This window comes from Colossoma macropomum, unplaced genomic scaffold, assembly GCF_904425465.1.
Source record: "Colossoma macropomum unplaced genomic scaffold, Colossoma_macropomum, whole genome shotgun sequence".
Lineage (NCBI taxonomy): Eukaryota > Metazoa > Chordata > Actinopteri > Characiformes > Serrasalmidae > Colossoma > Colossoma macropomum.
Genome location: NW_023494796.1, coordinates 4,843,451 through 4,864,384, shown reverse-complemented (window position 1 = coordinate 4,864,384; position 20,934 = coordinate 4,843,451). Strand labels below are relative to the sequence as shown.

The window sequence follows — 20,934 nt, the reverse complement described above, 5'->3', positions numbered from 1 at the left end:
TCCTCCGGGTACTCCGGTTTCATCCCACAGTCCAAAGACATGCAGTCAGGCTGATTGGACATGCTGAATTGCCCCTAGGTGTGAGTGTGTGTGTGAATATGTATGTCTGTCTGTCTGCCCTGCGATGGACTGGTGACCTGTCCAGGGTGTATCTTGCCTTCCGCCCAATAACAGCTGGGATAGGCTCCAGCACCCCACCGCGACCCAGAAGGATAAGCGGTTTAGATGATGTGCGTGTGTGTGTGTGTGTGTGTGCGTGCGTGTGAATTATTAACATGCCTTTTTAATATTAACTAAAACGTATTGAGCGCTGGAAACTTTTATTTTGAAAAATACCCTCCCGGTTGTGGTCGGACTCCGCTCGCTACTGTTGTTGTCTCCACACAGCGCGTTGTGTTTGGGGGAGACTCTGAAACGGAGACTCAGTCTGAGATTAAAGAGCTGTAAGTGCTGCTTTAAGCTGGTTGCAGTCCTTATATGTCGGTCTAACTGACTGATGAGGGTCTTTAAATGTCTGTTAGAGCCTCATTGATGGAAACGCTGCTCATCCTGCAGTGATTTAGAGGAGAAGCTGCTGTGATCGGGTTTGGGGAACTTATGTGTTTCTTCACGCTGTGTTTATTAATGTCTACCGTCTGAAATATTCAGATAGTTAATGTAAATATCTTAATTTGTGTGTGTTTGGGTGTCTCAGATGGTGGTTTGTAAATGGGCTGTGTCTGAGGAGCAGCAGATGTGGCTTTTCCCTTTCTGTGTATGATATGGAGGTGTTTTTATAAGATACACAAAGCTTAAAGTGGGGTTATACACTGGCTGCAGCAGCTGATCATGTGATTAAGTGATTATTCTTTTTTGTATTGATTTGTAGGATATGGATTTTAATGTCACTGCTTAGTATAATCTTAAAATTAGTGTTTATCCTGTAGCAAATGACTCAACCAGACTAGTACTGTGTTCTGGTTGTAATGAGTATTTATAAGGTTGAATCTGATCCTCTACATTACAGATCCATGGTGTTTTATAATGACATGAATTGCATATATTGACCTTCAGATGTTCTTTCAGTAAATTGTGAATCATGTGAAATTCACTGTGTTTTGGGACCTTTTATTAAAGAGGTGAACTAAACACAAATAGACTTTACACTAATTTTAGCTGTTTATACTAAGCTGATGTCAGAGAAATTACATTGTTGGTGGTTTATTGTCTGTAGAATCAGCCTTTTGAAGACATGAGTATAAAATCTCTGGTAAATGTGATTCAGACAGCTGCTTTATGTTAGCCAGATAACAGTTTGGGATAATAGCCACTGGTAGTAATGGCTTTTAGCTAGTGTAGCTAAATATAAACAAAGTCTGTCATGTTCATCATCAAATATGAAAGAGTCCATTATACGTGCAGATGTGAAGAATAAATCGTAGTTAGTTCTGGAACAATATAAAGGAATGTTTTATGTAGGAATGTCTTTTAGTGGTCAGAGAATTCTTGTCTAGACTTGATCTCTCACAATTATTACATGATCTCCTGACTGTGATTGTTTGTGCTGACTGTTCTCATTCAAACTGACCATGATCAGTTTGCACAGTCATTAAATTTCACATTAATAACTCTGTAATTCTTTACTAGGCATGTAAAGACACACATCATGTAAAATTTGATTCATTATGATACAGTGATGTCTAAGTATGATTTGTCAATAAAAATAATTTTTTAACATCAGTAACGCTAGCTGTGTGGCTAACTAACATTTACAAGACGTTTACATTACTGCGTGCATATGGTTGTTTGGTAACTGTCAGGGCTGACGGTTGATTTTTGACTTCAGTCGAGTAGTTTAGGATTTTGTAACTTAAATAAATCCATCAGTGTAAATTATGTTGAAGCAGACATATGACATATGAGAGCTGTGCAAGTTTTTCTTTTGTACCAAGCAAAAAAAATTGTAGCATGACGTATTTGATTTGTCTTACTTGACATTGAACATCCTGCGGCCTGATTATTGTGCATGTGCCACTTGTGATGACGATGCTGAAATGATGTTCTGTACCCCTGTTTTGTGCTAATTGACAAGTTAGGGCACCGCTGGTCAACATATCCGTTAATAGGAATAGTTAAGTGAGTGGAAGATGAACTGATCTCTGAAAGGCATAAAATTAATGATGAAACATTCTTTTCAACGTTTTAGATCAGTGTGTTATTCTACTGTGCAGCAACACCTACACAAATATGACCTTCATGAAAGAGTCATCAGAAGAAAACCTTTCCTGTATCCTCACCACAACGTTCAGCATCAGAAATTTGCAGAGCACCATCAAAACCACCCTAATGCCTTTTAGAAATGAAGTTAAAATGGAACTTGTTTGGAGAAAAAAAGTGTGCAGGATTTCATGCAAAGAACACCTCTCCAACTGTTTAGCACAGAGGTGGATCGATTATGCTTTGGGCTTGTGTTGCAGCCAGTGGCATTAGAAACATTTCATGGGTAGAGGAAAGAATGGATTCAATTAAACACCAGCAAATTCTGAAAGCAAACACCACACCGTCTGTAAAAAAGCTGAAGTTGTGATGACTTATACAACAGGATAATGATCACACCACAAAATCTACATTGGACTACCTCAAGAGGCACAAGCTGAAGGTTTTGCAATGACCTAAACATCACCCAAAATCTGGGGTTGGACCTCAAAAGAGCAGTGTATGGTAGACTGCCCAGGAATCTCACAGAACTGAAAAGCTTTTATAAGCAAGAATGCGTAAAAATCCCCCAAACAAGAATTGAAAAACTCTTAGAGAGACACTTGCCAACGAAGGTGTTACCAAGTTCTGACCATGCAGCGTGCCTAAATGTTTGCTTTAGACACTTTTTGGTTACTTTGAAACTGTAAATCATGCAGACAAAAAAGTAATCTTGCCTAATATATCAAAGAATTGCCACCTTTAACTTTATGGCTTTTAGAAATCAGGTCATCTTTTACTCACTTAGTTTTTCACAGTAACAGAAATTTTGACCAGGGGTGGCCAAACTTTTGCACGCAGCTGTATATGGAGCTACAGGTGATTTATGATTGTTTTCCATAGACGCAGATTCAGAGAGTTTTCAAGATAAAGAAACTGATTTTCGGTATCGCCTTTATAAAGGGTGAGTGCCTAAAGCTGTAGATGTATCTAGTCGGGTTCGTAAGTATTTGGACAATGGCAACTTTGTAATTTTGCCTCTGTACCCCACCACAATAGATTTGAAATGAAGCAGTCATGATTTGATTAAAGTTTAGACTTCTATCTTTAATTCAAATGCTTTAGCAAAATTATTGCATTAACGTTTTAGACATTACAGCCATTTTTACGTAGTTCCTCCATTTTCACAGGCTCAAAATGTAATTGGACAAACTAACATTAAAAAACAAGAATTTGTATGAAAATCCTTTTTTCAACTGCTCATCAGTCAACTGTCCAATTACATCTGAAGAATGAAAATGGAGGGACTGTGTAATATTTTATACTAATAGTAAAAAAAAAAAAATTACTTAACAAGGTTTACAGTTTGTTACTTGTTGACTTATATAAGCTGTCCTATATATATATATATATATATATATATATATATATATATATATATGATGTATAAACTTCACAAAAATTAACGTTATGAAAAATTATAAATATAAGAGCAAAAAATATTTACCCTATAATGATATGGAGTATTGATTATATTGCTCAGAGGAAATTGTGATGAATTCACAGTTTATGGGCTGTAGATGTGTGAGGTCAAATGGGGGGTGGAGGGTTCTACTGGGAACAGTGTTGGTTGTACAGTCTAACAGCTGCCGGAAAGAAGGTCCTGCGCTAGTGCTCCACACACTTGGGGTGAAGCAGGGGTGGGACCTGTTCTCCAGCATCGATGCTAGTCTGTCTAACATCCTCCTGTCTCCCACTCCTGCATTAGGTATAGGGGGCTTCCCAGGATAGAGCTGGCCCTCTTAATGAGTCTGTCAGGTCTCTTCCGGTCTGCATTTGAGATGCTGCTACCCCAGCAGACCACCCCATAAAAGATGGCTGGTGCCACCACGGTGTCGAAAAAGGTTCTCAGGAGTGGCCCCTGCACTCAATCTCCTAAGCAGGTAGAGTCTGCTCTGGCCTTGCCTGTAAAGTGCACTAGTGTTATCTGACCAGTCCAGTCTGTTGTTGAGGTGAAAACCCAGCTACGTATAAGAGTCGCCTCTCCAGTGTCCATTCTTTGGATGTTCACTGGTGAAGGGAGGTGACTGCGCCAGGAGGTGGTTCCTCAGACACCAGTCCACAAAGTCCTGGGTCGGTTCTCTGTCCTTTCTGTCATCCTCATCTGTAATGAGTCCCATGATTGCTGAGTCACCAGAGAACCTCTGTAGATGGTAATTTGAGTTGTACACGAAGTCTGCAGTGTACATGGTGAAGAGGAACGGTGCCAGGACTTTCTGTGTGGGGCCCCTGTGCTGCTGACCACCATGTCAGACACACAGTCACGTGCCCTCACATACTGTGGTCGATTGGTGAGGTAGTCCAAAATTCAGTTTGATAGGTGGTGATCAACTCCTGTGTTCTCCTTTCTCCCCTGGGCTGTTATAAGGCACAGATTGGAGCAGGGTGGCTGGGTGCTGGAGTGTGCGTGTAGAGGGGTTGAGCTGACAGCAGGGAAACCAGTGGGGGTGGCTGTGAGGTGAGAGTTGTGAAGAGGGGGGTGAATGTGGGAGAGGGGGCAGGGCAGTACACTGGGAGTCCAGAAGAGGGGGCTTGCAGGAGGTGAATGATCAAATCTACTGAAAAACAGATTGAGATCATTCACCCACTTTGGTCCCCTGCAGCCTGGTGTTCGGGTTTCTCGTGGCCAGAGATTGTTTTAAGGTTCTCCAGACCCCACTGACGTTGTTTTTCTGCAGCTGGTCCTCCATCTTCTTCCTGTAGCTTGCTTTTCCCTCCCTGATTTTTCTTCTCAGTTCCCTTGTCTCCTGATCTAAAGGTCCTCCTTTTCGCCTTCAGGAGAGATCAGAATGAGGGCCTGTGGGTGCTGTGTCTGCAGCCTGCTTACAGCTATGTGCAGGGTGTCACAGGCAGCATCAGCCCTAGCAAAGGGGGGGAACATATGCAGTTATTGCAATAACGTCAGAATTTCCTCGAAAGGTAAAACGGCCTCACGCTAATGGCTAATAGTTCAATGGCCTTGCAGCAGATATCAGGTCTCTCATCCTGCTGCACCGCTGTGTTGCCTAACGCTAACAGCTGATCCCTACTGTAAACAATAGGGCTCCGTACGGGATCTCCAGACGTGGTCATAAACAGAGACAAAAGCAGAGCGAGGACCAGGGCAAACTGTGCAAGTTTAGTGTCTATAGTGCAAAAACCCTTGGCAAACAATCAGAAAGTATAAATACTTAAAAAAGAATAATAATAAACACAATAATAAAATATCTGAGCTGACAAATGCACTTCTATTATAATAATCTGGCCTCAAACTTTGGTAAATCTAAGGCTTTAGCAGGTTTAAGATAAACCTCAGTTAAACCTGATATAGAGCACCATCTAATGGCAGATGTGTGAATTTTAGAGGACATCATATTTGGGGTAGTGGAGTTTAAGAACCCACTTTCTCAGGTTTAAACTCTAAACCACAGATAAGCTAATGATGGTTCAATTTTTCCTTCTTGTTTGACACAGAAAACATAGAATACAGAAAAAACACAATGTGGATCTCCCTTCATACAGTTGTATGTGAAAGTTTAGGAATGTTTTGGGTAAATTACACCTTTTGTTCATTTTTCAAATGAAAGTAAATGCAACATTAGCATGGAGTACTTACATATTTATATATATATATATATATATATATATATATATATATATATATATATATATATATATATATATATATATTTAATACAATGTTACCATTTATTTGCTGAGTTTACTATGAACAACAGTTTCAAAAAGTTAGGACATCTTGTAAAAACAACAAAGGGATTTGTTAATTCTCTTTATTTAACTCAGAATAGTACAAAGAAAAGACTTCAAATGTTGTCACTGATTAACTTTGTCCAACTGTATTTTGAAAATATAAATACATTCAGACTTTGATTCCTGCAACATACTAAAAAGTTGGGAAAGAGGCCTTTTTAGCACTGTTATATCACCTTTCTTTTTAATTACAGTTTTTTAATCATTTGGGAACTGATGGTACTAATTGTACCATAGTACCTTCATAATTGTACAATGGTACTAATTGTAATTGTACTAATTGTTTTTGCTTGATACAAGACTTGATGATCAACAGTCTGTGGTTGTTGTTGCCTGATGCTCCTCTTCATGATATGTCATACACTTTCAATACAGGAATGATCCGGACTGCAGACAGGCCATTCAAGCACACACACTCTGTCTACGCAGCCATGCTGTTGTAGCAAATGCAGAATGAGGCCTGGCATTGTCTTGCTGAAATAATCATGGGCTTCCTAAGAGAAGACATTGTCTTGATGGCTGCATATGTTCTGATACACTCCTCTGCATCAATGGTACCTTCACATGTATGCAAGTCAGTCACACCGTTGGCAATGATGGCCCCATACCATGAGAGATCTTGGTTTTTGGACCTTTCGCTGATAAAAGTCTTGATGCTTTATTCTTGGGCATGAAAAACTCCATTTTTTCACAAAAAAACGAGCTGAAACATGCACTCATCTGCACAGCACACATTTCTTTGAGACCATCTGAGATGAGCTCGGGCCCAGAGAACTTGGCAGTGTTTCTTCATAGAATTGATGTGTGGCTTTTTCCTTGCATAATAGAGTTTCAAGTTGCACTTGTTGATGCTGCAGTTGACTGTGTTAAGTGATAACAATTTTCTGAAATACTCCTGAGCCCATTTGGCTATATTTAACACAGCAGAATGACAGTTTCTCATGCAGTCCTGTCTGAGGATTCAAAGGTTGCGCACATTTGTAGCAAAAGCGGTTTTAATGTGTATGAATTTCATCAAACTATTGCATTTGATGTTAATTTAAAGTAATTAATATTATAGTTAAAATACAATATCTTTTATGAAAGGAATTTTTAAGGTCGAATTGTCTATGATGTCATCGCTATAACAGTCACTGTCACTGGTGTTATGTTCAGATACAGAGAGGTTACACATTCAACAGTGGTTTCTGGCCTTGACCTACATGGACTGAGATTTCTCTGGATTCCCTGAATCTTTTTGCAAAATGATGTATGGTAGATGGTGAACGAGCTAAATTCTTTGCAATCTTGCATTGAGAAATGTTCAAATCTGATAATCTTTCCATGTAGGTGATATTTGTGCATAGTACTGCACAGTATGCCAGGCAAATCTTCCAACAGGTCTATGGCAGTGAGGTGGAGGGTTTTGCTTTGCCTAACTGGCCAGTCTACTAGCATTTTTCAAAAGATATTTCTTGGTCTTCCAGAACTTTCAATAGTTGTCCTTATGGTTCATTGCTTAAGGCCATTTCAAACACCGAACGTTTATAAGCAGGAAGCGTTCTGATTAATTTTATATTTTTTTACTGTTTTGTAAGTGTCAATTACCTATAGGTTCAAATAAGTCCATGGTGTAAACCCCCTAGAAGTTTTGAAAGACCACAATTTATTTTGCTCTGAAATTGTCTATACACGACTTGGATTAAGGCCTAATAAGAAAATAAGCGCTGAGAACTTAGCAAAAAAATACACATACAGCAAAATTCTTATTTCAGCTCTTTAATGACCTTGCAAAGCAGAGGATCCAGTTACGTTCAGTGGAAAAATATGACAATTATACATAGAATAAAGCATATTGAGTTTGGGATCACTTTGTTTACCACAGTATGTAATGGTGGTGGTTTTTGAATAATCCCAGTCATTTTAGCTAAGAAGAAATGCAGTGTAGCCAATATCTGCATAGTGACGTGACACATGGCATGGTGACATGACTTCAGTGGTCTATGTGTGTGTATTTATGGAGTTTGAGTAATTTCTCGTCAGATGGAAGTTTATTCTTTCCTTACACTTTCTGCCGGTAGATGTAATTCTTGATTTGGATTAAACTAGTTTTGTTGCATTGCAAATTATGTTTTATATTTTCTTTTTTTTTCCAGAAATGAATGATGTCCTGTTTCAAGTTTTCTCCTGCACTTTCCTACTCAGCTTAAGTATGCTTCTTTAGACACCACAGGACATTCCACCAAGAGGAAAGTTAAGCTGCTGAAACAGGTGATTTATATAAGAATATGGCATCCAGAAGATGTTCTTTTACTTCTCACATGAACATATCTCACACAGAAACACAGGAACACAGCAAAGAGAGAAATCAGTACTGCTTGGAGTGTGGGAAGAGTTTTACTAAACAGAGTGCTCTCCGACAGCACCAGCGCATTCACACGGGAGAGAAGCCGTATGACTGCTCAGAGTGTGGGAAGAGTTTTACTAAACAGAGTGCTCTCCGACAGCACCAGCGCATTCACACGGGAGAGAAGCCATATCACTGCTCAGAGTGTGAGAAGAGTTTTACTACACAGAGTAATCTCAAAACACACCAGCGCATCCACACAGGAGAGAAGCCATATCACTGCTCAGAGTGTGAGAAGAGTTTTACTACACAGAGTAATCTCAAAACACACCAGCGCATCCACACAGCAGAGAAGCCGTATCACTGCTCAGAGTGTGGGAAGAGTTTTACTACACAGAGTAAACTCAAAATACACCAGCGCATTCACACAGGCGTACAACCGTATTACTGCTCAGAGTGTGGGAAGACTTTTACTCAACAGAGTGCTCTCAAAACACACCAGCGCATCCACACAGGAGAGAAGCCGTATGACTGCTCAGAGTGTGGGAAGAGTTTTACTGAACGGAGCACTCTCCGACAGCACCAGCGCATTCACACGGGAGAGAAGCCCCATCAGTGCTCAGACTGTGGGAAGAGTTTTACTAGACAGAGTAAACTCAAAATACACCAGCGCATTCACACAGGAGAGAAGCCGTATCACTGCTCAGAGTGTGGGAAGAGTTTTAGTCAAAAGAGTTATCTTGAACAGCACCAGCACATTCACACAGGAGTGAAGCCATATGACTGCTCAGCATGTTGGAAGAGTTTTACTACACAGAGTAGTCTCAAAATACACCAGCGCGTCCACACAGGAGAGAAACCGTATCACTGCTCAGAGTGTGGACAGAGTTTTACTTCACAGAGTAGTCTCAAAATACACCAGCGCATTCACACAGGAGAGAAACCATATCACTGCTCAGAGTGTGGACAGAGTTTTAATCGACAGAGTCATCTCAAAACACACCAGCGCATCCACACAGGAGAGAAGCCGTATGACTGCTCAGAGTGTGGGAAGAGTTTTACTGAACGGAGCACTCTCCGACAGCACCAGCGCATTCACACAGGAGAGAAGCCCCATCAGTGCTCAGACTGTGGGAAGAGTTTTACTAGACAGAGTAAACTCAAAATACACCAGCGCATTCACACAGGAGAGAAGCCGTATCACTGCTCAGAGTGTGGGAAGAGTTTTAGTCAAAAGAGTAATCTTGAACAGCACCAGCGCATCCACACAGGAGAGAAGCCGTATGACTGCTCAGAGTGTGGGAAGAGTTTTACTGAACGGAGCACTCTCCGACAGCACCAGCGCATTCACACGAGAGAGAAGCCCCATCAGTGCTCAGAGTGTGGGAAGAGTTTTACTAGACAGAGTAAACTCAAAATACACCAGCGCATTCACACAGGAGAGAAGCCGTATCAATGCTCAGAGTGTGGGAAGAGTTTTAGTCAAAAGAGTAATCTTGAACAGCACCAGCGCATCCACACAGGAGAGAAGCCGTATGACTGCTCAGAGTGTGGGAAGAGTTTTACTGAACGGAGCACTCTCCGACAGCACCAGCGCATTCACACGGGAGAGAAGCCCCATCAGTGCTCAGACTGTGGGAAGAGTTTTACTAGACAGAGTGAACTCAAAATACACCAGCGCATTCACACAGGAGAGAAGCCGTATGACTGCTCAGAGTGTGGGAAGAGTTTTACTGAACGGAGCACTCTCCGACAGCACCAGCGCATTCACACGGGAGAGAAGCCCCATCAGTGCTCAGAGTGTGGGAAGAGTTTTACTAGACAGAGTAAACTCAAAATACATCAGCGCATTCACACAGGAGAGAAGCCGTATCACTGCTCAGAGTGTGGAAAGAGTTTTACTCAAAAGAGTAATCTCCAAAACCACCAGCGTATTCACACAGGAGAGAAACCGTATCACTGCTCAGAGTGTGGGAAGAGTTTCAGGTTTTCAAATACTGCAAAGACACACAAGTGCGCTAAGAGCTGTGGTGGAAACCAGGAGTAATAAGTGTAACCTTAACACATTCTGGGAGTAAACGTTTGGAGGAAACGGTAATTGTAGGTCAGATTTCAAAATATTTTTAGAGGAAAACCACCTCTTGTTGATTTCCCCTTTTTGTAAAACATAACCATTGTGTTTTCCTGTACTGAACAACGTCAAGCTCATACACACAATGATGTGGTACTTCAGATTCCCCCAAAATGTGTTTTATATGTATTATACGTATATAAAAATCAAGAGGCTCTACATTCAATAATATAAGACTCTTTATTTTCTAGTGTAGTTGATCTAAGCTGGTACAGTGTTTCTGATGCGATGGTGGATGTTTTGACAAACATTTGGCTCTTCATCCTTCTCTCTCTCCCTCTCTCTCTCAGCCTGCTGCTTCATTCTTGAAGCTTTTGTTTAATTAAGCCTTTCCATGTGAGGTAATGTGTGTTTTTCTGAACAAGTTTACCTGTTGAGATTATTATGCTCCATTTTCTGTATTATTCTTCTTGTTCTCTATAGTTTTTTGTGTTCTTGTAAACTTGAAAAATCCTATGAAATTTCATAATCTATTCTTCTTTTGAAATTCACTGTTTACTAAATAACTGGTCCATTTTACTGTCACATTCCAAGCACAAGTTTGTTTATTTAAACCACCACCATCTATGCAGCCTATCTATTTGACAGAGTGTCTCCCTACAGGCTGTCAGAGGATTAAAGGCATCAACTTTTATGACTCTTCATAGGAGGTCATTTATCCTTTTTCAAATCCCCCCATCTTCACACCATTAAAAACTCGAGAGTTGTGAAGCCCCTCAAAGAAATCTACATATTTTCCCTTTTGTGTGAAGTAAGCCATGATATGATGTAAACCTCTAAGATTTAATAGCTACCTTCTCAAATTATTATTAATTCAGAACTACCCCTAAAGGCAAGAACTCTTGATGACCACCCAGAGAGTTCAAGAATCATGCCCATGCTACGCTCTGAAACAGAGAAATGGATTTTCATAAAAGACTCTGCTTCTGTCATGTCCACAGTGCCATGCAGTAGCTGAATCATTGAATTATTTTTTTTGGTTTCAGAAATTTCAGTTATTGAAAGGGTTTTCCTTGTGAGTTGTCATGAATATGTTGCTCCCTATTAGAAACTGTCAAAAGCTAACTAAGATTTAGTTACCCAGACAATAAATGTACACTGTATCTGATTAGGGCCAAATGTGGTACCGCATCCAGTCCGGATCCTCAAAGCAGAGCTGGCCTGGTGTCTTTTTGCACAACGGCCAAATAATGGAACTGCTTTACCCAAATGTGGAATGGACCCTGTTCAGAAGAGGTTCAAGCTCAAGTTGATACTAGCAGCTGTCTCTGAAATGAGTCCTGCCCTGATTTATTGCATTTGCACCAGATCCATTCCAGAGTCGTGGTTCTACACTGTAGTCTGGGGTTCAATCTCCAGCCTGGGCAAGCACTCTACACTATACCAATGAGAGTCCTGGGGCAAGACTCCTAACACTACCTTCGCCTGCCTGTATAAAAAGAATGAAATTGTAAGTTGCTCTGGATAAAAGTGTCTGCCAAATGCCTTAAATGTAAAATGTAAAGAGTCAGTAACAGTTCCATATGCCACATAATTATTCACAAATCATTAAATTATGAATGTTTTCAGCAAAGTGAATTCTAAAAGGAAAAAGATTTATTGAACATCATGTTTTCAACACAGCATTTTTTGAAAAGTTAGTTCAACAATATAAAATACTACAGTATAAAATGATTCCAGCCAATTTTGTTAAGTGTTAATGTAATTACTAGCCTCTTAACAAATCATTACTGGTATGTCACAATTTATGTATCCATTGGGCCTAATCCAAATGCTGAAATTCAGATAACTTAAAATGCTTACAGTTCATCATTGCTGTGTTTGACAGCTGAATGGTGAACTGAATATTTATGACCAATACAAATAAACAAAACATAGTGAATTGATAGGTGAATGTGTTAGCATAACATTTCCAAAGCTGTCATTAAGGAAGCTCATTATGTACACTTTTCATTGAGTTTCTGCTTCAGCCAACATCAGCAAGAAGTCAGGAACCAAACCTGTTGTCTTAACTGTATTCCCGTACACAACATGTTCATAACTTTACTGAAAACAGGGCTGTCACTATCGATTATATTGTTAATTGAGTTGTGTTAATTGAGTCTAGTGATTAATTTGATTTTTGATATGTCCACCGAAATTGAAATGGAGTTATGACATAACTGAAGTTTGAGGAAAGACCACACCTAAAACTCCAGCTTCTCAAATCCAGCTTCCTATAAATACCAGTCCTTCACTCCTCCTACTCATGATGAAATTTTGCACCGAAAATCATGCTACTCACCTGCTGTCGTCTTGTCATGGACCTCGACATTGTCGCTTCCGATGACGACCTCTTTGGTGAAAGCCAGCATCTTTCCTCCCAGGAATCTGCACGTCCTGCACCCAGGCTCAAGTCCGTCATTGCGGTTCCTAACATGCCTGATGCCTTGGCTTCGTCTGGTTCCTCATCTTGCCATGGCAGCTCTTGTATGGCGCGCAGCAGCTCCCCAACGTCTCTTCGATAGTCTAGATTACTATCTTTCGATCATCTTAGACCTCGCCGTTCGATTTGGAAGGTCAGGTTTCTGTGATTACCATCGTCTGTTCTTGGCCCGTGCATGAGCCCGTCTTCAGCAGTGGAACATTTCTACATACTGGGGCTACCTGGATCTTGAGCTCTACTGTCATGTATTCGCTGGTCAAACTGCTCTCTCCTGTGAGCTCTGAGGTTGCCTGTCTCACCCTGCTTCCTCCTGCACTCTCGTTACTCCACCCCTTCCCACTCGCCGCCCCGCCGTAACCTCTGCTCCCACTGCGCCCCTATCTTTATGACTTCCAGTTCCCGCAACAGCCGCAGGTTTTTTTTTTCCTTGGGGGCCAGATGGTCTGTAATAATTTCAACTCCGCTGGATGTTTTTCTTCTTCATGCAAGTTGCTCCATGTCTGCTCTCATTGTGGCCAAGCTCATTCCAGATCTGGATGTCCCCTTAACCCTCCTAAGTTTGGGCCCAAAAGACTACTCTGGCATCTTTCTATTCCTGTCAATGCCCCTGCTCTCGCTGCTGACCTCTCCCTCCATCCTGATCATTCCTTCATCTCTTATTTGCTAGATGACCTTATATTCAGCTTTTCTCCAGGACTCGCTGTGTTTCCTGCCTCTTCCCTTTCGTGTCGCAACCTCGTCTCTGCTCTGTCTGAGCCTGATGTCGTGTCTTCCCTTTTGGCCAAAGAAGTTTCGGAAGGTTTTATGATCGGCCCTTTCGCTTCTCCTCCCTTCTCCACTTATCTTGTCAATCCTGCCAGCGTTGCCACTTGTAAAATTTCTGGCAAGAAACGTCTCATTATCGATTTGTCTGCCCCTCATGGCTCCTCAGAACCATCCATCAAGTGGAGTTTGCTGGGAAGGCAGATATGACTTTACAGTTCATCTCGCCTTCGGCTGCAAGAGCAGCCCCAAGATGTTCGACACCCTGGCTGAAGCCTTGTGTTGGTTCCTGCTGAATGTTTGCAGACTACCCCATGTACTCTACCTCCTCGATGACTTCCTCATGGTGGTCTCCCCTTTCCTTCCCACCTGCGTATGGCCTTTGTACCCTCTCCTCTGCATTTCAGTGTCTCGGTGCCCCCCTCTCTCCCGAGAAGTCAGTGGGTCCATCTATGTCTCTCGAGTTCCTTGGCATTCAGCTAGATTCAGTCTTGTTCCAGGCTTCCCTTCCACCCGATAAGCTGGAATGTATTACTACTGCCCTGTCAGAATTTGTTCCCTCACTCCAACACCGCCTCTCCGTGGATGATGCATGTATCTCAGAACTCCGCTTCTGGCTCTTCCTTCTCCAGCACTGGAATGGCATCTCTTTCTTCTATGAAGACACTATCCTAGTCCCTGAAGATCTGCAACTATTCACCAATGCAGCTCCCTCGATGGGCTTCGATGGCTTCTACGGTGGCCGCTGGTCTTCTCCTTGGCCTTCAGAGTTTGCTTTGATTTCTCTTGAATCAGGCGATTTCTCTGCCTTGTGGGAACTCTACCTGGTCATCATTGCTGCACTCCTTTGGTGACATGAATGGACAAGACAGATTCTCATCCACTCTGACAACCCCACAGTTGTTCATACAGTCAACAAAGGACGTTCTAAATCCTTAACACTCATGCCATTCCTACGTTGTCTTACTCGGCACTCAGTCCAACATCAATTTATTCTTCACACCATTCACATCCCAGGCCATTCGAATGCTATTGCTGACTCTCTCATTTTCAATTTCAGAAATTCAAAGCCTTGGCACCTCAAGCAGAAACTCATCCTACACTGACTCCTCCATATTTGGACTCCATCCTCCAACTGACCAGAACAAAACCAATTTGGTAAAAGCGTTCCTCTGTACTTCTTTAAAATAAACTCTTATCTCAGCCCATACGAACCTCTGGCACTGCTACTCCTACTCAGGCTCTATCAAAACGCCTAGCAATCAGACCCACTTTTCATCACAGAAACCGGCTCTGTTGTCTCCCATTGCTGGTTCCACAAACTCTTATGCCAGGTACTCTCATTATCCGGTTACCCTCCAGAGCGATTTTCTGCTCGTTCCTTCAGAATCGGAGCAGCTTCTTCTGCTACTTGCCAAGGGCTCCCCCATCATACGGTTCAACTGCTCAGACGATGGTCTTCACAAGCTTACCATGGCTACATACAATGGCTGGCCTCCATCTAATCTGGAGTTTTTGGGGGTCGGCCTTCTCATGACCCACAGAAGCAGTACTGAATTCAAAATTCCTCCGAGTTCCCCTCCTCTCATTATCTCATTTACCAAGGCGTGGTCTGCATTCACAAAATAGCTATTACAATTAAACACTGAAAATACATGATAAGACCGAGTCTGCTACCAGAGGAGTACTGGGATTACTGCCCAGTTTAGAGTCTGACCAATACATTGGTTGGCCCAAATCGGTATAAGAAGCTGGCTCTCCATCAGGACCTGGTGGAGAGGCAAAATGTATTTAAAATTAATGATAATCAAAGACGTTTATGTTAATGTAACAGGACTAAAATCATTTGTATTTGCACTCTACCATTAAGCTTCTTTGCTTGTCAAGTTGAGTAAAATATGTAAAAAAATAAATTAACCAATTTAAAAAAATGCAATAACTCATGAGTACTTACAAATATTGAATTCAGTATATAAAAGATGAGACACAACAACAAACACAACTTTAAGTGAACTGCGCTATTATTCTTTTCTTCTTCTTTTTTTCTATTCTACTATTTTTGCCAAAAAAGAAAAAAAAACTCATGATATTACCTATTGTGCTTCAGAGTCAGGAACTATCTAAAAATTGCAAGAACAATTATTATTATCAGTAGAAGTAGTAGTCGTAGTACTAGTAGTGGTACCTCTAGTGTCTTTGTAAATGCACCTCCTGATGCTTCTGAACATATCAGCAGATATACATATAGAGACAATAATAATGCTAATTGTTGCAACACGGTCTAGTCAACATAAAAAAGAGAGACGTCCGTGTCTTCCCAGTTCCCCAACTCACACATAATACCAGATTGTAATTCTAATACATGTGCAAATATTTAAAATATAAAATAAGACTTACTTCAGAATTCAGCAGCAAACTTTACGCATTAAACTGACGACTGCATATAACTAAGTGGGAGAAAGGGGAGGGGAAAATTTTAAATGAGATCTGGCCCAAATGTGTTCTGAGTCTGCTATGCGGTAGACTGTTTAGGGCCGTTAATGCTGCTAGGAGGATTTTGTGATCGCCAAGGTAATCTGGCCGGAACGTGCGGGCTGTCTGTGTCATCTCATATAACATTGAATTTGATGTTTTTATTCTTTTTTTCCTCTTTATTTTTTTTCATTTAAAAGACTTAAGTCTACAAAAAACAAATGTTTTCTTTTAGTGGTCAGGCAGAGAATGTAATTCCAGCATTAATAGTGTATTCCTAATAGCCTGTAAATAATTGTATAATCAAAATATTTTTTTGTTTTTCTTCTTTTTGAAATGTATATTCTTTCACGTAAGTAGAATGTATTAGCATAAGAAATATTGTAGACTGTAGTAATATTATTGTCTGTTTGCCAAATTGACTTTTCACAAATTATACTGCTCGTCTGAATGTGAGTTATCAGAACTATCAATGACGTGGTCCTTTTTCTGCTGCTACACAGTGCCCTCAACAAATATTGGCACCCCTGGTAAACATGAGCAAAACAGGCTGTAAAATAAAATCTGTATTGCTGATTCTTTTGATTTTTCATTCAAAATATTAACACATATATAACATTTGAATTAAAATGACTTAATAAAACAAATCTTATCAGGAAATAAATATTTTCCTCAAATTAATGGCACCCCTTCAGTTAATTCTTTGTGCAGCCTTCCTTTGCAAAGATAACAGCTCTGAGTCTTCTCCTACAATGCGATTGTGATAATGAGAATGGAGAACACATGGCAAAGTATCTGAGACCGTTCCTCCATACAAAACTTCTACAGATTCTTCAGATTTTGAGGTCCACACTGTGGACTCTCCTCTACAGGTCAGCCCACAGGTGTCCTTTGGAGTTCAGGTCAGTGGACTGGAGTGAACATGGCAAAACCTTAATTCAGTTTCAAGAAACCATTTTTGTGTTGTTTTTGAGGCATTCTTTGGATCATTATCCTGCTGGAAGTCCCAAACTGTGGCCCAGTTTAAGCTTCCTGGCTGAGGCAGTCAGGTTTTGACTTTATTTCTGCTGCTACATGATGGAGTCTGTGATAATATGTATCTGAATAAATTGTCCAGGGCCTTTGGAAGCAAAACTGCCTACCAACATCAGAGATCCGCCACCTTACTTCGTAGTTGGCATGAGGTAATTTTCTCCATGGGTATCTTTGTGGCCATGCCAAACTCCCCTCCAGCATTTATATTTTAATGTCTCACAGTTTATTTTAGCATCTGCCAGCTTTGTTCCTGCATTCACTCTGGCAAGTTTATATTAGTGTTTCAAGGTTTCGATCTTGCAGCCCCCTGGCAGGTATATTTTAGTGTCTATTAGCATTGTTCCTGCAGCCCAACTGGCAGGTATATTTTTGTGTCTCCCAACTTTGATTCCCGCAACCCCACTGGCAGTTGTAGTTTAGTGTCTACCAGCTTTGTTTCCTTAAGTCCCTCTTGCAGGTTTATTTTAGAGTCTCCCACCTTTGATTCCTGCAGTCCCATGTGCAGGTTTCATGCATCCTTCCGGCTCTAAAGCCAGGAACTCCATCTCCCAGAACCCTCAGGGAGATCATGTGACTGATGACACTCCACAGAACTACAATCATTGCTTGAAGTCACACGAAAATGAATCTCTTTCACCTGTATCTCTTTTCATGTGATCCATTAGAGTTAGTATAAAGCCCTGGCTTTTAGCTTAGGTACTTTGTGAGGTATTGCTTCTACTTTTGAGAAATACTGAGCATTTTGTTTAATTGCCCTTTGTCTGTTATGATCTTGCCTTGGACTCCTTGACTTTGCTTTTTGCCTTTTGCCCTTTGGATCTGGTTGCCTGGTTTGTTATGTTTGTCTTTCTTTGTTTCTTGGCCTTTCTGGATTTGACCCTTGCCTGTTCAGCAACATTGTGTTTTGCCAAACGCGTTTATAATAATGCCTTATGTGTCTGACTGGGTCAGTACCTCACCTACAATGCAGGCAGCAGACTATGAGGCTTTCCAAAAGGCTATCGCCAATCAAGGTAACTTGCTTGGACAACATTGATAGGTATTAGTGGATGTTACTCCATATTAGTTACTTACACAGTAGCAGGCTGAACAGCAGTCTCAACTACTCCATTTTGTTGCTAATTTTAAAGAATTAACAGTTCAACTGCAAGCCCTAAGTACATCTAGTAAGAGTGAGAACGCTGCTAATACTCCCACACTGTTGAGTCTACAAGTTCAGTTTTTTCTTTCAGCAAGCCAGATAAGTTTGATGGTAACCCTGAGAAATGCTGAGGATTTTTGTTACAATGCTCATTTTTTTAACAACTCTCCATCAATCTCAGATTAGGCAAAGATTTTTTTTCACATCCCGCCTTTGTGACAGAGCAATAGAATGGGTTACCACTATCTGGCCAAAGGTTCAGACTCTATCATACGGACAATTTTTGAAGGAGCTGCGCCTAGTTTTTGATTATCCTCATGAGAGTAAAGTCAGTGGTGAACATTTGACCAAGCTTTGCCAAGGTAACCATTCAGTTTCAGATCGGCAGCTGGAAGTGGCTGGAATGGGCCAGCTTTATTGGTTATGTTTCGTCAAGGACTGAATTCTGAAATACTTTCCAAATTATCCCGTAGGGGTGATCAACCTAGATGAACTAATTTCTTTGGCTATTTGTCTAGACCAGCTCCTACGTAACCGTAAATGTTCCAGCACCAAGAACAGAATTAAATTGGTGAAGACAAAGTACCTGAGGAATTGATGCAGTGCAATACCTCCCGCCTCTCAGCTGAGGAGAGGCTTCATTGCGTCCATGGGTCATGTTCTATGTGAGTGTCGAGCACGTCCACCAAGACCTCTGGCACCGACCCCTGAAAAGCGCATGGAGTATGTGGTGAGTGTTCCCACAAAGGGATTGGTTTCAAAATCTTTTTTTATGTTTGCAGTTATTACAAAGAATCCTCCTCTGTCATTTCAGCCCTGATTGATTCCGGAGCAGAAGGAAACTTCATTCAGATCATGGACTAACTGCAAATTCCAGTGACACCTCTGAAGACCCCTTTGCATGTTGCTGCTCTGGATGGAAAACTTGTAGGAACTGGAGTCATCACTAGGAGAACTGAATTAATTAGACTATAGTGCTCTATATAGCGAACAGATTTTCTTTTCAGTCTTAGACTCATCAGAGCTTTCTGTAATTTTAGGGCTCCCTTGGTTAGAACTACATAATCTACACATCTCCTGGGCTACCTGTAAAATAACCACATGGTCTGAGTACTGCCATGTAAATTGCATTACTTATCCTGCTATTCCTGTTCGATCCACTTCAGTTGAGAGCCCTGATACTGACATTATCTGTAAAATACCTGATGAGCACTCTGATCCTCAGGACGTTTTTAGTAAAGGTAACGCTACAGAACTACCTCCTCACCGTCCCTTTGATTGCGCGATAGACCTTTTTGAGAATGCCACATTACCTAAATCTTGTGTTTATTCCTTAACACAGAGAAGGAGCATGCTATGAACACCTACATAGAGAAGGCTTTGGGGCAAGGGTTCATCAGACCTTCTATTTCTCCAGCAGCTTCAGGGATTATTAAGAAGAAGAATAGTGCTGTTCTCCCTTGCAAAGGCTACTGTGGTTTAAAGCAAATAACTAAGAAGTATCCATACCTACCTCTGCTTATTCCAGTAGCATTAGAGCAATTATGAGGTGCTCAGTACTGTACTAAATTGGATTTGTGCAGTGCCTATAACTTGAGAATTAGAGAGGGTGAGGAATGGAAGACCGCATTCATCACCACTAGGGCACTAAGAGTATTTGGTCATGCTGTTCGGCATGTTTGATGCCCCTTCTGTGTTTCAAGCTTTCATTAAGCACATACTTTGTGACTTGATTGGAAGGTTCGTTATCGCGTACCTAGACAATATCCTCATTTATTCACCAGATCTAGATTGCCACTTAAATCAGTTCAGTTCTTAGACAACTTCTGGAGAACAACCTATATGTCAAAGAGATGAAATGTGAGCTCCTTTTACAATCAATATCCTTTTTCAGTTATATCATTAGTGCTAATGGGGTTATAATGGAAGATCATAAAGTTGACACAGTAGTGAACTGGCCCCATTCTTCATCTGTAAAAGAACTCTAACGTTTCTTAAATTAGCTTTTCTAATTTTTATAGACATTTTCTTTGAAACTTCAGCAGCAATGCAGCACCTTTAACAGCTATATTGAAGGGGTCTCTGAAAAAGCTTACCTGGAATCCTCAAGCCGAGGAGGCATTTGAAGCGCACAAAAGGGCTTTCACGTCCACTCCTGTTCTGAAACACCCTGATCCTTCTAAACCGTTCAGTGTAGAGATAGATGCCTCAGAAACCAGGGTGGGTGCAGGTTTGTCACAAAGGTCAGGTATATTTCAGCATCTACCAGCTTTGATTCTTGCACACTCCCTTACAGGTATATTTTTATCTTCCAGATTTGATCCTTCAGTCCTTCTGGCAGGTACATTTTAGTGTTTTCAAGTATTGATCGTCCAGACACTTGGCAGGTATATTTTAGTGTTTCCCTACTTTAATTACTGCAGTCCCACTGGAACTGTATATTTGATATATATTTTATATTTTCCAACATTGTTCTTGCACCCCACCTCTAAAAGTAAATTTTAGTATCTTCCTGCTTTGATCCTGCAGCCACCCTTGCAAGTGTATTTTAGTGTGCCCTAGCTTTCGACCCAGCAGCCCTCCTAGCAGTTACATTTTAATGTCTTCCAGCTTTGATCCCGCAGTCCCCCTGACAGGTTTATTTTAGTTTCTCCCAG

The 20,934-nt window shown here is 41.0% G+C and overlaps 1 protein-coding gene and 1 pseudogene across 2 annotated transcripts; both read left to right on the top strand.

Annotated features, from left to right (window-relative positions):
• The first annotated feature begins 220 nt into the window (after positions 1 to 220).
• LOC118817008 (zinc finger protein 850-like) lies at positions 221 to 14,012 on the top strand. 2 transcript variants are annotated; one of them, XM_036583650.1, is made up of 3 exons: positions 221 to 443; positions 8,121 to 10,264; positions 12,907 to 14,012. In XM_036583650.1, exons 2-3 carry the CDS (start codon positions 8,253 to 8,255, stop codon positions 12,947 to 12,949), a joined length of 2,055 nt encoding a protein of 684 aa, XP_036439543.1. In that variant the 5' UTR covers positions 221 to 443; positions 8,121 to 8,252; the 3' UTR covers positions 12,950 to 14,012. The 2 variants fall into 2 exon arrangements, with proteins under 2 accessions (XP_036439543.1, XP_036439542.1); XM_036583649.1 differs by lacking the exon at positions 12,907 to 14,012 and having other exon boundaries at positions 8,121 to 11,076.
• Positions 13,787 to 18,438, top strand: LOC118817138 (annotated as a pseudogene).
• Positions 18,439 to 20,934: the final 2,496 nt, after the last annotated feature.